This window comes from Neomonachus schauinslandi, chromosome 7 (genome assembly GCF_002201575.2).
Source record: "Neomonachus schauinslandi chromosome 7, ASM220157v2, whole genome shotgun sequence".
Taxonomy (NCBI): Eukaryota; Metazoa; Chordata; class Mammalia; order Carnivora; family Phocidae; genus Neomonachus; species Neomonachus schauinslandi.
Window position 1 is genome coordinate 56,115,051 of NC_058409.1, and position 18,417 is coordinate 56,133,467.

The 18,417-nt window shown below is 40.0% G+C and overlaps 1 protein-coding gene across 1 annotated transcript in view; it reads right to left on the minus strand.

The window, feature by feature from the left end:
- Positions 1 to 10,235: 10,235 nt before the first annotated feature.
- The window catches only part of AP3B1 (adaptor related protein complex 3 subunit beta 1), a 260,264-nt gene continuing 252,082 nt past the window's right edge, over positions 10,236 to 18,417 (minus strand). The window contains exon 28 of the mRNA XM_044916930.1: positions 10,236 to 10,950. Within this exon, the coding sequence (XP_044772865.1) occupies positions 10,797 to 10,950 (154 nt within the window). The 3' untranslated portion in view covers positions 10,236 to 10,796. The remainder of the gene's footprint in view (positions 10,951 to 18,417) is intronic.

Here is an 18,417-nt window from a genome sequence, read left to right on the forward strand (position 1 = left end):
GATTTTAATATTTTCTCCCTGTTTACCTCTGGAGCTTGTAAATCTTCTGCCTTCTACCGGCCCAGAGAGGGGAGAATGATACTTGTGCTCTTCTTGGTCCCAGGAGATCACTACATGGCCATAGGAACAGCACTGGGGCCACTTAACCTCCCGATATCACACGTGCTCCCCACCAATGTCTGAGGTGAAGGGGCAGGAGGTTAGTAACTGAAAGACCAAATTGCTTCCCCCACCCCACCTCACCCCATCCCTGCAACGTGTTTTTCACACTAAGCTTTCCATTCACAGGAGTGGCCTTTGCTAAGAGAGTAAAAATATTTGCAGATGACTAGCTCAGGAATTCCTTCCGGAAGGTCTGATGAATTTATCTTCAAAATAGGTGGGCAGTGGTGGAAGGTTTAGAGATACAGGTGTAGGCTGTGAAGGTGTAGGCCCAGGTCCCTCCACGATGGCCCATCAGGCGCAGCCTGAGAATGTCCCACTGCCAGCCCCCACCCCCCGCCGCCAGGCAAGGGCTTGTCCTTTCTCACTGAAGAGTCAGAAAGAAATTAGAGGTGGTCTTTCACTAGTGCCTTCACCAGAGGAACATCCACCTGAATGGGAAAGATGTGAACTTCACAAATGTACCACCAGTAGGTTGGGGGCACGGAGAGAACATGGAGTAAACTCAGCCCGAACATCTCCATGCCTGATGCCTGATGGTGATTGCTCCCTGATCCCACGTCTGTGGAGCATAATCAATATTTGAAAATAACTAGCAAATCAAAGTGCATCAGAAATTGAAACTTGGAAATATCTCTCCAAGCATTTTAAAAATTAATATGTACATTCATATAACTAATTATTTTAAATGCACGAAGTTGGATAAAACCCTCTACATACTAATCTTAAAGATAATTTTTTTTTTTTTCTGGGGGAAAAAGAAGTCTAATTCTAATAGGATATTTCCTTATACGTTCTGATATTCCTATTTAAAATCTAATAAAACAAAGAGTCATGGACAGAGAAATTGTGTTTTTTGACAATAACTCATTCAAAGAAGAATAGGATTCCTTGATGACTTTCTGCACTTGAAAAAAGTAAGCTACCAAGGATACTAAACACTTGAACCTATGTTTTAGGGAGATAATTTTCCAAAAAAATAAAACAAGAAGAAAAAAGCCCTACCAATGCCCAGTTTCTTTCTAGGTCAATAATTCTGCTTTATTCACATGTCTGGGTGAGGCTGGCGAGTGCGACCTGCCAACTGAAGCCACTGGATTTGACACATTTCAGTGTCAGCTGTGGGATTTCTGCCTTAAATCTGTCAGGACGGCCCTGTGGCCACTTCTGCAAAAACCCTTGGGGACAAAATTTATTGTTATACCTCAATAGCTTTTTGTTCACCTCCAAAATAGAGGTCCAGGGTTATACTAATGATTGTGGAGAGACAAAATGCTCTCTCTATATTTTATTAAACAGATTTCTTAATAATTAATCAAATGTGAAAATTATTTTCCATCACTCTGACACTAAGGCTAAAGCATTGCAATTTTTTTTCTCAGCCTGTTTCTTTTTCTTTTAAATTGCCCTCTGTGGATTCCCTCAGCTACAAAGCAAGTGAGTAGAGAAAGCCCAATTTACGACTTCGCTTTTTAAACCATAATCACCCCTCTGGGCTTCTACTGAGGAAGGGCTGGGGGATTCTGCAGGTTGTCCGGTAAACACCTGAGAAAATCTGTTCTTGGATTCCCCAGAACCATCGAGGGGCCGTGATACCAGGGATAGGAACAATTCCATGGAGGTCCACTCTGAGCCAGACCACTGGGCACCTCTACTGGGAGACGACAGTGTTGGAATAAAGACATGGCTCTTTCTCTCAAATAGCTTGGTGAAGTCAGAATTGCTTTGTTCATCTGCGGATGTAAGCAGAGGACACTGCACTGCTGAGGAACTAGCCCCGAGTTCTCCTTCCAGGCACTCGGCAGTAACGTTGGCTCCATTTTCAGCCTCCGGCAAGACCGGACCTGGAAGATGTCTTAGGGAGTCGGGGCCCTACTCACTGACAGATTAATACCAGATAAGGGACATTGCTAGGGAAATGCACAGCAAGCAGTTCTTCCGACCTTTCCTTACTAAAAGGTCAGAGAGAAATCAGAGGTGGTCTTTCATTGCTGCCTTCATCTAAGGACATGCCATCTGAACGTGTGAGATGTGAGCCTGGCAAGCACAGGACTAAGTGTGTGCAGGGGCTCAGGGGGGTGGGACTGTGGAGTTGGGCTTATATTAGCAGAGGGGGCTCGGAGGGGTGTGTGGGCAGGAGTGAGGGTGTGTAGGTGCACGGCCGAAGCCACCAGACTAGGCAATGCAGGAGCCAGGTGGGCAACAGGACCGGGTTAGAGGCGCACGGAAAAGCAATGGCTGCAGGCAGCATCGTCAATATTCTCCCTCTGAGCACTAATTACATTATTAAGCAAACAGACCAACACAGGGTGGGAGGGACGGAAACATGTATTTAGGATCTAGTCACTCTCCACTTGGCTGTAAATAATCATGGGCATACACAGTTCTTTCCCTCCCAAGTACACTACTGGGCACTTTCCTTGCTTTTTCTTTAATTTGCTAAGCTTGAGAGAGGGAAGTATTGTTTCCCATGCCAGCCATTCTCGACGAAGTCAGATTCTCTGTGTTGCATGCTACCCAGCTCTATCAGATATTTCTCAGACTGGTGGCCAGAGCAGCCACCATCCCCCTCAGAGAAGACGCAGGATTCAGGAGTAGCAACATGCATTTTCTTGGCTGTAAAGAGCATGCACTTGCTAATTAGACCTTTGCAATATACAAGAGCCCCAAATCTCCTTTGATCTAGCTAAATCCAGCCTAAAGAGGTGGGTGTAAACACAGGCTTGGAAGAAACCAGGAACAACATGGAAAGGATTTGTATGCAATGGGAATAAATCTGTTACCCAAAAAAAAAAAAAAAAAAAAAGTCTAAGAGGAGCTTGCAGAAGGAAATCTGCAGCAGGCTGAGCCAGCCGGGAGAATGGCAGAGAGAATAGAGGCTATTTGAATACTGATGTGGCCCTCACTTTCTTCCATTTCCATTAATGACATGCTCATCAAGGGCAAACAATGGGACCGGCTGCCGGCGCCTGTCACAGTGTGTGGGTGCTGGGATGCCAGGCTGTCATCCCTGGGCTGCATTTAGAGACCTGCACGCTAATAAGAAGTGCTCTGTGCCGTCAATGCAGACAGGTGCTTCCGCGGCTGGGACATGCTCCATTCCCTTCCCCCTGAAACCCTCCTCTCCCTGCCCCCCTGACAGACACCATGAAATGCACAAATTAACAGCCCCATCATGTTGGGCTGCTGCTGCCTGCGGTGAAAGCAGAAAATCAAGTTGTCACCCAGGGTGCAGTGATAAAGCCACAGCCTCATTTCTCTGTTGGTGCCCTATAATAGCAAATGCCAGACAGCTGGATGGATGGGAGGCTTTAGATTAAGGCCTTGATGCACTCTGGCCAGAGAATTAGTAGTTGCTGTTTCCATGTGGATATTTTGTTCAAAACAAACATCTGGAGAAAGCAAAGTTTCCTACAGCAGAAGTGCCCTTTGCTTCTTCTGGAATCAAAGAAAACAGCCAAAAGAGTCTTTCCTTTCAAACAATCCCAGTTAAGATTCTGACTCTGCATTTGCTTAGAACTTTATCAAGGACTTACGAGCTATGCAAAGGTTAACAAGTAAGCAGAGTCTGGTGCTCCCAGGCCAATCTCGATGCAGGGAATGATTTCTGGGTCTGCGAGGGCCTTGGGCCACTTACACCCCATCCAGCAAGTGCTCCTGATAGACTCTTCTTCCAAATTTCTAGAGCCCCTCCAGTAGTCTGCCTAGGCTTTCCCCCCTCCCCCCCAGCCCCAGGCCGTTCAGCTCCTCACTACGCATTGTCACAGAATGAAGCTACTTCTCATGAAATAACAGATGCAAAGCCCCCTGCTCTCCCAGCACTACTGCAGTTGGCTCCATGTGTCTGGTGGCCTGACCCAGCCTAGGCTGACACGGCCAAGTGTGCAAAAGGCAAGAAATGGAGGGGCCTGAGCCCTTCAGACTCCAAGGAGTTTAATGACATAATGGCCTGAGAACTTCAACATAAAACAGGAAGAGCAACTAACGAAACTTACAACATAAAACCCCCCTCCTGTCATTTTTATAGTAACAGTAAAACACTTTATTGAATTTATGAGCTACATAATGACTATGAAGAATGTAAGTTGAATTAGAACCAACTCGGAAGTATAATATCAACTATAAACCCTTTTCTATTACCCCATCCCTTCAGCTTTTTCTGTCCTCTTCCTTTTAACCGAGGGACATTGCCTTCCTCAGACTTACACCCGAGACGGAGTTCACAACTTGCTAATAAATCCTAACTCCCCTCCAAAGCTCCACAGCTGACAAACCTCCAAGGGGTAAGACGCTCCCCGGGGGTGACCATTGCCTCTCAAAGCCTCCGAGCTATTACAATGCATTTTAGAAAAGAAACCAGTTCGACATGTCTTTGCATAAGGCCTGTCACATTGGGAGGATCTCTGAGGATATACCTCAGGTATTTCAATATCTGTGACTCCACATTGGAATGGCCTTTCCATAATAGAAACCACAAAGCCCTCAGAAGTTTATGGAAAGCATCCTCAGTCAAGGACTCAGAGTGTGAGGAACTGGGGGTCAATTCCTGACGGCCGGATGGGGGGAAACGCAGATCACTGAGCTAAGCAGTGTGCTGGGCTGTGTTTTCTGTTTCCATTTCACTCTGTAAATCTTTCCGTTCCCCAAGGATTTTTTTTGGAGGGGTAATAAAATAAAATGGGTGAAACAAAGCCATAAGCCAGTTAAGTCGGAAAGACATCTCATCTCATCTGAAAGGAAGAAATGGACCATTTCCATGCCTAAGGCTGACAGCAACGCCTGAGCCAGCGACAGCGCGATTCCATCTGATTTATAGAATAATGTGGTGACAAATGACGACAAAAATAAACTTTTACTGCACTGAACTGCTCCTTTATTTATGAAATTTGGCCAAGTAGTGAAATCTTTTATCTGCAAGTTGTAACATGGAGTGGGAAGGAGCGATGATGGTGTGGTAATAGTAATCCGGCGATGGAGGCTGAGTCAGTTGGAAATGGATTGAGGTAAAATGACTCCCGCGCCATGATAAATGTGAACAGCGCTTTGCTGACAGATGATCTAACAGGTGTTCATAACAACTATATAAGAGGATTTATTTATGACCAGCCACAGCCGCAGCACTGTAAATCAGCTCCAGCAGCTGCACGCCGCTGAAACCAAGTCCCCGATGGAGGCCCGGCGCGAGAGCCCAAAGAACACAATTCACTCCAGAATCTTAATCATCAAATAACATTTTTTTAGGTAATTACACCACAGCACAGAAATCATAATTACTTTCAATTAGAAAACTGAGCTGCCCGTAACTTTGTTTACAAAATATTTTTATGTAGGCCCTGTGGTTTTGATGAGGCCTGAGTAAAATGGAGGCTCTTGGGGTCACGGAAAGAGTGCCCTTGGGTGTTGGCGACTTCAGTGTGATGCCGGTATGAGGCCCTCTGAGGACGGCTTCATTTTGTCGGCCAAAAATTAAACCTTAAGTTGGGAGGGGACTTGGTCTCCCCCAAAAGTCTGCATTAAGTTCCCCTGGGCAGTGTGTTTGGGTTCACGCCTCACCCTTTGTTGTCATTCCTAACTTTACACAGTTTACTAACAAAGGGAATAAGCATGTAACAATGAACTCATTAGAAATGGGGAATTTAAATTTAGGCTGAGGGGCCCATCTTTATACAACCCTTTTCAGTTACTTTGCAAAGGCAAAATTTAGTATTTTTCTTTTTGTAGGCCACGGTCTTGACAATTCCTTACTGTTATCCATGGAGATGACTTACCCTACTGTAAAACAAGTCTTCACATCCATCACACTGCTTACAGAAACAACCCCTCCCTCCCCCCCACCAAATTGGTTCTTACATGGGTGAGAAGATGCTCTTCTAGGAGGAACAAATCCAGAATCTTGGTTGAGCTACAGTTTGAGAGCTTATCTATCTTCCCTCCCTCCCTCTCATATTATGAAACTCCCCCCTTGGCAACCCCTCCCAGGCCAGTTAAAGAGAAGGGTGTGGGCAAGGTGAGGCTTCCCTGTTCTCTCCAAGCCCACGTGCAGCACCTGCAGTCTTCATGAGTTTACATGAATGAGCCCACTGGCAAAATTATCTACTGGTTAGGCTTTCTAAACATCTCTAGATCTGAGAATATTCTACACTGGGGCACCTGGCTGGCTTAGTAGAGCATGAGACTCTGGGTCTCGGGGTTGTGAGTTCAAGTCCCACCCTGGGTGCAGAGATTACTTAATACAATTCTCCACTTCAGCCTTATTTTTGGTGTCTCTGGCGCTCAAGGTTGTAGATGAGAAAGCAGTGTTTTAGGTCATTAAAGACAAGTTTGAGTCTGTTGTAATAATTCCATGTTTAAGTTCTGAGGGGCTTGGGTCTTCAGTGTACACATTTACTGAAGCGGCCAGGAATTACATGTACAAGTGACTATGTACATCAGTTTGGCTCCAGAGAAAGACAGACACAAGGGGGAGAAGATTAGGCATCACTTCAACATACAATCACTTAACCAGTAAATAGATACCAATGCAATTTCATATTCTTTAGCTACTTTTAAGTCCAAAAAGACTTCAGAACCTGTAAATAATTCAAAAGCACAGGAAGTAACTAAAATCCCCAAAGAAATATCTAACACTAGCTTACAAACAGGACAGTAGAACCAACAAAGCTGATTTCTCCTGATCTCTAGTTCACTGGTTCCCAATCTTCTTTTTCCTGCCTCCAGTTTCCAAGGGCAGTGCGGCCCCACCCACAGTATGGCAACCATTCGCTTCTCCTCTGACCTACCACAGGCCCTGAGCTGCAGACCTGGGGGATGGCATCAGGGGCACAGCCTGGGAAGGCAGAAGGGAGAAATGGGGGCACAGAGTGATGTGTGGGTAAGTTGCTCTCTATACAAAGGTACATTCTAAGAGACAGCTTCAGTTGAGAACAACCTATTCTTCCAGAAACTTTTCTCTTCTAAATGCCATCCAGCTTCATTGCCTCAGTGGAACCTTCTCAGACCTCTCTAACCCAGTGAACACTGCTTCCCCCTAAACCCAATAGCTCTTTCTGGTGTGATCTGACAATCACGCAACTGCTTCACAACTCTCTCCAGAAACAATTTCAGGTTTCAAACAGCTATGTTCCAAGTTTGTTGGTCAAGTGATCACGTGAAATCTAAAATATTTTTATTCAAAAAACAATTTCAAATGGTAGTTAACTTACCACGTCAGGTCTTAAAATAGTGCTTAGTCCACAGCACAGCTGAAAAGTGGTAGGAAAGTTACTAAGATAGAAAGAGTAAAGCCTTCATTTAGTCGCGCTGAATGCCATTTGTTGGGAAGTTGCATAAAGAAAGGAGATGGAGACCGTGAAGATTCAGGAACAAACTTCTGGTCCATTTAAGGGCATGCTTTTCTATTAAACACAATTTCCATTCATCTAGAGTATAACACTATCATAAACTTGCTTTTTGTTTTGTTTTGTTTTTTTGGTTCCTCTAAAATCTCAAGAAGAGAGTGAAAGTGATCGTGAAAACTTTTCTTGAGGTAACTGGTCAAGTTGGAAGGAATGGTAAGGAGAAGGGTAAAAAAAAAAAAAGCAAGTATATGGTCAGAAAGTAATCGCCTTTCAATTAAGCGACCTCCAACTGATGGAAGAACAAAAGAAGTGTGCACCCAGTGGCTGGTCTGGGCAGGTCACCTGTGTGAGGAGGGGGAGGTGGAGGTGAAGAGATGGGTTCAGCAAGACTCTGGGACCTGAGAGCTCACTTAAAGCTACTGGACTCAGCACCCAAAGTGAGTGGGGCTGGGGAAGGAGGTGGGCCTGTATTAGTATGTAAGTGAAGTTTGTTTGCAAACCAGGGCTCACTGACTCAGCGAAGTCCACACTGCCATTTCTTCATTTATTGCCAAATGGATTGTGGTTTCTTGGGGGTAGAGCGCATATCTTCTATTTTACTATACCCCTGACAATGGTTACTGCAGGTCTTCACGTTTCACCATGGATGCAGGCTTTAAATAGAGAGGAAACAGTAAGGCTTTGTTAATTTTGCACTGTAACATAGGGCTTTCCCCCCCCCCATTATGTGAAAAGAGGCCTTTTCCCTGTTTAAACACATTCCCCTATAACGTTAGAGAGATTAGAGAGAGGAAACAAAGAAGGTAAAAAAGCTTAGGTTTTCCTCTAGCTAGCTAAACTTTGCTTTTTAAAACCTCCCTTTATATTATTCATCATTCTGGATTCTTGTCTCCTCTAATGTAATATCTATCTTCTTAACATGAACCATAGGTTACAAGGGCAAACTTCTCATAAGCTATTATAAAGTTATTCAAATGTTTGCAAATAGTTCCTGAGAAGGGCAAGTATCAAGTATTTTAATTTGGTAAGTTCATTGTTATAGGCTCTTCAGAATAAAAACATTCTCCTTTTCTTATAATAAATAAAGCAAATGTATTGAGATACCGAAAATGAGGCAATGTGATACCAAAAATGAGGCTCAGTCTGAAATATACTACGAGAGCCATTCTTCAAGATTGGTGTACATAAAGTGTCCCATTAAGTGGACATTAAAATGAAAAAATATAGCTAGAATTAAGAATTCAACATTGACTAACTCGACTCAATGGAACAATTTAGAGATAATCATGGATTATGATAAAGTTAAAGGAAATATGAGGTAAGGAACTCTTAAACACTGTACCAAAAAAGGAAGAAACCCACCCCCTTCCACCCCCAAATCTTAAAACTTGGGATTTTGGTCATTTTTCTAATTTCCACTTATATGAAAAATATTTTAATGATACTAAGCTATTGATGTTAAAATGGCTTCAACTGTTAGCATACCACATTATATTATTTAGTATAGATTTTAAATCTCAAGGTTAGCTATCAAAAATTGATCTTATTCAAAACTAAAGTTCCACTGAAATTTCCTTAGTTTCCAAATACGTACCTATGAGTAACCTGTTTTCAAAGAGAAGTGCCCTCATTTAAGGAAAACAAAAACCTGTCTACACCACAACATCCATGTTCCCTCTGCTTTGATGCATTGTGTAAATATGTTTTTCAGAAAACAGGTATTTAGCCTGTCAAACTCTTTATAACATTTGCAAAAGTTGCTGACTGAAAACCCCAAAGTTGTGAAGCAAGCCCCGAGAAACAGGATTATTAATGGAAATGCCAACCGGCTGCAGTAACAGCGTCGCTCCTGGCTGTCGGCTACGCCATGGCGGGAAGGCTCCAGGGTGAGGCCGGACACGTGACTCCCACAGCTCTACTCACCCGGAGTCGCTGCTCTTGTTTGCTCTCCCCAGCTCACAAGCTTGAAAATTTAATTTTTCAGGTCTGTTTTATTCGATGAGTATTTTCTAAGAATGTTTTTTTTTTCTCTTGATATATGTTCTATGGTGTTTCCACCAATATATATTCTTTTTACTTTTTAAAAATCGTTATGTGGCTTTAAAGAAAGGGAACTGACTAGCATATACTCTCTATTACCTTATATCAGAAAGGTAAATAAAATTTCAATTGGTTTTAAAAAGGTATAAAAGACTTAGAAAAAAGTGTCCTGGTTATAGAACAATCTAACTAAAAACAGTGACTTGCTTAAGTCAGCAAACAAAATAAACGCTGCAGGGAAAAGAGCGAATATGTTGATTATGTAACTGGTTCTTAAAACTTCTACAATTAGGTTTATACTGGTTAGTTTCCAAAGGTGTTTCAGTCTGTCTAAGTTGGGCATCAAGATTTGTAAAGGAGCAATGAGATAAAAAGAATTTATTCAGCAGGTGTAATACACCTTATAATCTGATCCCTACTAATCAAGATTGCATGGAAAGAGACATTTTATGTTACAACATGATGATTTTTGCTGTTGTTATTAAATATATCAATTTTTTTCTTGGAGTTAACTACTCTATAAAACAATTAGAAAATCTACTTGAGTTTGAAAGTGGGTTTTTTTTCACTAACTAAACCCCATTGACTGCTTCTTTGCAGAATATAACACTCAAGCCATTTACTTTAAAGAACTATCAGCCAATGAACTTTGGGATTACACAGTTTCTCATCAAAAAAAAAAGACACATGTTATTCATATGCTAGTTTATTATTCAGAGATGATTTCATGATGAGCATTGTCAATAACCAATTACAATACCAGGAAATTCATAGAACAAAATTCTGCAGCGATCTTGTTGTTTTTGTATTTAATTCTAAAAAGTGTGCTACCCCAATTTTCAGATACCAAGCTGAGAGGCCATTTAGACTATTTCTAGGCTGATTTTTTGCTTACACTGGGAGGGAGGGTAATTTCCAATGAACTTAAAATACCCAATTCATGTCCATAGTGGTGAAAAAAAGAGAAGAGGAGAAGGCCAGAAGAAGTAGCAGGACAGAGAAAATGCCACATGGATTCAAGAGTAGAGAAAACTGACAGTAAAATATATGTTCTTTGGTTAGCAAAGCGAAAAGGGGGCAAGTACTGCATACATGATAGATACACACCAGCATTCTAAAGCAGGAGACAAGAATGTCAAGAGTGTATTCTTCCCCCGCTGCCAGATGGAAAGGCTATTATTATAAATGAAAGGCAGCAGTAGTGGATGCCAGGCACTTTTGTTGTGTGCCAGATTCTGAAGTCCAGATGTAAGCAGGTTACCCCTGGGACAGGACGGGCTTCAGCTCCCGCAGCAGAACAGAACCGATCACGGTTCTCTCAGTGTTGATGATAAGCTGGGCTGTAGAGCCTTCCTTCAGCTCCACTGTGACGAGCATCAACGACCCACTGTGCACAGTTTTAGCTGCAAACCTGAACATAAAAAAAAGAGAGGCCTTTTGTCATGAGGGGGGGTGGGGGAAAGGAGACGGCACAGACTCAAATAGGTTTAAAATAATTGTTTTCTCAGTAATTTCTTACAGGTTCCCTACTGCCAAAAACCCAAAGCCAAGCATTCTTCTGAAAAATCAATAAACTGCCCAGCACCATGCTTACCACAGGCAGGTAATTTTAGTGCATTGTTAGAATGGAACAAGAAAAGGAAGTCTATTTTACTTATTAGTTTGGACAACAGGTATATGTGAATAATTCTCCATTAATATATATTTGGGAATCATTCATTTGATATTTAACATTTCACCATGCATGGGGCCATTTAAAATAAACCACTGTATTTTTATTTTTAAAACATATTAAGAAAAGTTACTTTTGTCAAAGAGCTTGAAATTTTAATTCCTCATATGTGAAAATGATTATGCAAGAAATTAGGTAATTTTATGGACATTATAAAACTCATACTGTTTCAAAAATTCATGCATGCATGTTAAAATATTCAAATTCAATCTCTAATGTTGATGATGACATGTAACAAAATCACAGGACAGCCAGATACAACACCACACACCCTCTTTTTAGATTTTTTTTAACATTCAGGATGTTAGATACTTCTTTTTGCTTTAGAATAGAGGAAACTTGAAGTCTAAGGCTCCATTACTAAATTCCAAGACATGAAGAATCTACTAATTACATGGAATTAAAAGCAAAACTAGCCTTTTAAGCACTGCAATTGACTGAAAAGCTGTTGGAGGCACAATGAACTTCTGTCAATCCTGCTAATTCATTCTGCACGCACAGTTGAGCCCCAGAGACGTTAAGGAAGAGGACGGTACCCTCCTAGGCCTCCATTTTCCACATGGAGCATGTTCCACACATTTGGGGGAGGGGGAGGGGATTCGATTGCAGGGATGACTGGAGAAAAACAAAGTTGCCGCACATGAGCTTTTGAAAACACTAACAAGTGTAGAGCAGGTCTGTGACCTGCTGTGACCCCACTTTGCGGGGCCAATCCCCTTTCCCCTTTCTCTATGACACGTGTCTGAATCTGAGCCATCTGCCTCAATTTGCGCAACATCTTCAGCCACAATGGCACCCAGTTAGCCCTGACAACAGCTCACAATACATAAAAATAAAACTGCCGCGCTGACAGCACGCTGCGGACTATTCAAGAGCAAACCAACTGGTCAGTGTCTCATGTCTGACAATTAGCATGGGCCTTGCGCAGAGCCCGTGGTGTCCTCAGGGATCTGTTTAATTACCATCAACATAAAAGAGGGAGTTTATCAGGAGACACTCAGAAAAACTTCACTCCCAACTTAATTAAAATATTAGCCACTTAAGCAGGAAGCAGATTCTCTTTAAATGAAAAGTAATTTCTTTTTTGAGTTTTAAAAAAATGACATCAAGATCTTATAACACATTCGATTCTTTTTTTCCCGAAACCTAACAAGCCATTTTTGACCTAAACAGAATCATGAAAATCAGTTTCCCAACGATAATCAGAATAATGACTCAAAAGCAAAACAAACATGCTAATTTTATGTAATTCAAAATATTATCAACACTTTCAGGTTGCATCTTAAAATGTGAGCTGGTGGGTTGTTGATAAAGTATGTTAGAAGCCTTCCTAGTCATTTATTTGTGTTATTTTCTACAAACATGGAAAGCTACTCTCTCCAAACACACTGAAGACTGGTAAGGAGTCCGACAGAGCAGTTTTTCTACTTGAGAGAAGCAACTGTAAGTAACCAGTTTAGGAAGAGAAATCATACCAGTGTTTTTAAAGAGATTTTGTAAAGCTCTCATACTATACACATCTGTGTGCTCTTCAGATGTCCACAAAAGACATAAGGAAATGCGTATCTAATTCCATCTTCTATACAACAAATATCACCAGCCCCCAGAGGTCCCTCTTTCCTATCACCCCTTACAAGTTTATGCATTTCTTTTGCCCACATTTTTGAGGTTCTTCTGCTTCATAGGAGAATCCTGTTTCTGTATTTCTGTTAAACCTTGTCTGTATGTTAAACCAAATGATACTGTGTGGCTCTACTGTCCTACTCATTTATGTAACTTTTTTCCCCCACAGATTTGGTCATCACCAAATCTTCATTCAACACATATTTCAACAGAGGTCCCTATTTCTGACAGGGTTATAATTATGTAAACAATAGTCTTATTAGTCCCTTTATTTACTCAACACTTGTGCCTTGGGGCTGTGCAACCCTGAAATTCAAGTGCTTTTGTGTCCCTATTCAGACATAATCTCCTTCTCTGCAGTCCCAAGGCACATTTTATCTCTTTTCTACTAAAACTTAGAGTCGATGGTACAATAATATAAACTCAGCAGAGACAAACGTCAATTTTGACGTCAGTATGTTTACAGAGATTAAAATTAGTGTCTTGTACATGTTTTTGAAATCCTATTACCACAAAATTCTCAATACTATAAAGAATAGGGGCATGAAAGAAAAGGTCTTTGCTTACACTACAGTGGAAACATGCTAAGCAAATCATCCTAGCAATAATATCTGTTAGCTGGTGTAAAAGCTACTGCCTTTAACTAGGTCTCTCTGTGCTAGTGGGCACAAATGGTAAAAGCCATGTTTTAAAGCAGAAGACTAGAAGATCAGATGTTCTGACATTCTCATTTCACAGTTCAAAAAGGATGTATTTAATTGGAACACAGCATGATTACAACTGGTTTGTTTTGGTCCATGAAAAGCAAAGCCACCCCCCCAAAATTTATTAATCGCTTAATGCCCGAACAGGATATGCTTTAAAAATACACCGAAAGACAGTTATGGAAAGAACACCAATTAATAAATAACACACAGCTAGCTTTTGGATATAAGAAATATTGATTATAAAGAGAGCTTGGGTCAAACACTTCTATGCTAAATTTAATGGCTGACAGCAGAACCTCTGTACTTGACCTCAAACGAAGATGAAGACTGTGACCAAACTTTTTCAGAAGGTATGTGAAGTTTCTGGATCACCACAGCCATCATTGCAACTGCCATTTATGAAGTGCTTTGTGTCACGGGCACTCGTTTGATTCTTCAAGGCAGATCACCTTATAGATGAGGGAACTGAGGCCCACAGAAGTTGAGAAACTTGCTCATGGGCACACAGCTAGTGAATGGTTGAGCAGGAATCTGAACCCAAATATTCTGATTCTGGATTATACACATTCTCAAATATGCAAAATGCACTGATAAATTAAGGTTTTTCTTATTTACCTAATATGTATATAATCTACTACTGTTCCAAAAGCTTGAAGAGGGAAGATTTTTCCCTTCAAAATTGTGAACTTGAATTTGCACCATTATGGAATTCAAAGCATCCTGACTTGCTGCTTTATCATAATCACTTTTTAATTTCTGCTTTTAAAGATTTAAAAAATTTTAAACACCCCCCCCCCCACCTCCCACGCCCTCAAAAGACACACCGGCAATGAAAAATATAAAACCTTCCTGAATGGGGCTGTAACACAGGGAGGGACTTCTGGGAGGCCAACCAACCTCGAACACCAGTAACAACACAAATGAGAACAAATAAGAGGATGACAGTTAAAGATGTATTGCCTATGTATGACGGGCTCCATATTATTAAAAGGATACCATCTAGGTATTTTTCATAATTTTTCATTTTTCATTCCACCACCAAGCACTGGCTGTTTGTAATCACCAACTGAGAAGGTAAAACTGTTTAGATATATCTGTATTTCATTTCATTACATGTTTTTTGTCTATTATCTCTAGCAATTGACATTTAATTTTTGAAGCTTGTAAGAATTCTCAAGATTAAAGAAAAAGACAAAATAAGCTGCTTGCCAAACCTAAATGAAGATACTACTTTTCTAAAAAAGTTAATTTGTCTTAACTACTGATAGAATTATGAAAAAAGCTCAGGTAACAACAACAAATTTGTATGAATTTACTATCTACAATACCTGGCCTTATTCCCTCATGCACTTAAACCACACTTTTTTTTTAGATTTATGAGAAGCTGGCTATGGACCATATATGTTCTTTGTCAGAAGGAAAAGAAATTCTACAACTCAATTGTTTGAATAACTGCAATGTTAAGAGGACAACATGAATTAAAAAGTATTTATCTGAAAGACTGTATCAATCTCCAGGGTATTCACAAACATAAAAATTTCAAGTAGAATCATATTTGCTACATTTAATGCAACAGCTCTAAGACATGCTTTTTCTTCTCTTGGATAGTCTTCCTGGTTTCTGATTTTTCTATTCTGAGTTCAATTTTCTCGTGTTTTCTGTTCTACCGGTTACCAGAAGCTGTGACAATGGCCCACTCAGGCTAAAACTTTTTTTCCCCCTACTCTGTACATGAAGCCTTCAATTACTGCCTGCTGAAGCAGACAGAATCCTATTAGTAAGAAAGACGATCACAAGATGCAGTGCCCTGCCCTAGCTGTATAAAAATAATTAGTCCAAAGTTGACAAATGTGTAATGAAGTTGCACAATCATTATATGTAAGAAATACTGGTTTGAATAACCATCCTAACATCAAACACCAAAGCATGATGATTTGGAGCATTGTTTTCCAAAAAATTTAAAATGATAAGTCCTTATTACTTTGAGTTAATACAGAACATTTTAAACAGAGAATTTGTAAGTTGTAAAAAATTCCATTTTGTTGACCATAAAATTGTATTTTAAAGTTAAACCCATTACCTAATAGAATTAATACTGAGGGGGAAAAATTACATGTGATTCAAGTTTAGGGAATTTGTCCAAAGCAATGTATTTTTCCCTATTATTTTTAAAAAATCAGCCAGCAATATTATAGTATTTTCCTTTAACAATCTGATGAGAAGAGGTAAAAAAAAAAAATGAGCCACCATTGTAACTTAAGACTCTCTGTATTCTGTTCTAATCTTTAAACATGGTATAAAAAATGATTCTCCACACTATCTTGTCAATGACGCATTCTCTTTCTTTATACAGGAAAGCTAAATAAATCTCTTAAGTGCACTTTCTCAAAGAAGACATGAAATATTCCAGTTATTCCAAAGCATTTTTGGTTTGTCTATTTGGTGGGGGTGGGATGGGATGGGCCTTAACAGAAAACCAAATAGTAAAACAAATAAATTCTTACCCCATTCTCTTTGATTCCTTATAAAACTGTCAACCCGAAAAGAAAAGAATACCTCTCTTTCATTTCTACATGAAAACAGTTACATGTATTCCTATTAGTAAAACTGTTGCATTACAGAATATTACCTCACAAATGGTGGAATTAAAACTTAAATAAAGAATGCTTTAAAGCAAAATCAGCTGTGTAGTTTGGTTAGTTCTGAAATATCCAAATATGCTTTCCGTGTAAAAATTAACTGAGGTCTACATTTGTTTTTCAATGAAATGCTACTCACAGAGCCTGCAGAGATCAAAGCCGCAGATAAAAAAGCAGTGCTGCCCTCTAGTGGACAATCTTCAACCTGAGCAAGAACTCTGATTTCTAAATAGGTTCCACAAATCTTTAGTCCTGTTTGAGATTCCAAATTTGTTATACAGGAGGTAAGACCAAAGCCTGGTATCTTTATATTAACAACTGTTTACAAAAAATTTTGCTTTAATACAGCTGAAGTATGGTTACTATAGTTTCAGGGCTTATAAAATTAGGGCACCAAGATACTTGTTTTCTATTATGGTCCTTCAAAATTACCTGGTATTTAAATATTTCATAGTTACTAGGGAAAAATAAATAAAACAACAAACAAAAACAATAACCCAAAGGTTGAGCAACCTAAGAACAGAAGAAAGGGAAATTTCAAAGACCCCACCAAGAAGTGACTATGCCATTCATGTTTGTAACCCTAGCACTAAGAAAATCTGTCACAAGTCATCAAAAGATACTGAATGAAGGACTTACACAGCATGGACATCTTATGATGGAAATGGTAGTATATACCAGTATTTCTCCTACTAATAACATTAAACATGTATGTCAAGAACAGTGATTCACTGGATGAGCTGAAGGCCTAGAAATGAAACAAGTTGTTCTTTACATGTACTTCAATTAAATAAAAAGATTATTGATTTTAAACCTGAAACAAATATACTGTCTTTAAATATGTTGGTAAATTAAAAAGTTGACTGCCGGGTTGCCATGGATACACTGTTCTATCCACAGTACCAGATTTTCCTAATACTTAAGGACCTAAGTAACAATAGTAAAACAACGTTCATTCTATTAAGACTGTAGTTATTCACAAGTTGCATATATTCAGAATTTGCAAATTCAAAAAGTGACACAGTAAACAAGATCCAAACACAGTTTAAGATACATGGGGCGGGGAAAGGACTGTAAGTATTGAATACAAGTTAATAATGAAAACTGTTTTGGGTCTTATTGAATAAGCTAAGAGCTAAAACAGAATCATGGCAGAGACAAGGCTTTCTGTTTTTACTCAAATTATCACATTTTCCCCCTCACGGGGTCAATTTGCTGTTCTTGAAAGGGCAAGATTGAGTAGGAAGTATGACTCTGTTTAACAACACCACTGTTATTGAATGTCAGAATTCCGGAAACTGGGTTAAAATGTGAAATGGTTGGGACTGCTGAAAGACAAACTTTTACTTGTGGTCTGAGACTGTTTCACAGACAGGTCTGTAATACACTCATATAATCAACAATATACTCTTGCTGGAGCACAACGGCGTGGCTGTAAGAAAAAACCGAATCAAACACCTCCGTCTATTAGCATCTCTTAATAACTAATGTGTAAAAAGGAAATGCATGAACAGGAAAGATATACTTTAACATGTGTCATGTAGCTGTCATTAACTCTTGATAATATAAGGCAGCCTCAAACTGTGAACTCTGGAACATTATCGGCCTTCGAACCGCCTGGACTGCTGGCTAAAATGCAGACTCCTGGGCCATACCCCAGATGTACCAAATCTGAGTCCCTGGGTCTAGGTCCCAGGAATCTGAGTTTTACACAACCCTCCACAGGATTCTTTTGTACAGAAAAACCTTAAAGATTCTGGAGCTACAGATTTTTAGCTTTCTGCTTTTTGCTCACTGTACATTAGTACCTTTATGAGAGGACAAACAATGTAATAAAAGAAAATGCACCATGGTCTCTACATTGTTGAATACAAACCTCCAGTCATAAACCCTTACTTGATTTCTTTGTCAGAGGAACACAAGAAATTTTTCCTGGCCCTGGATGTACCTAAGATTCCCATTGCTAGTCTCTCTAATTCTCTTCCCCTAAACACACTAAATACTGACATTTTCCCTTTGCAGTCCATTCATACACTGGTTTACTATTGTTCACTATGCCCTTTGTGTGTACTTCATTTATATACTGGTTTATTAGTACTGTCTTAAATAATATGCTTTAAGACTTTTACAACACATAAAACATACAACATGTTTTAATATGAATATCTAACACAGGA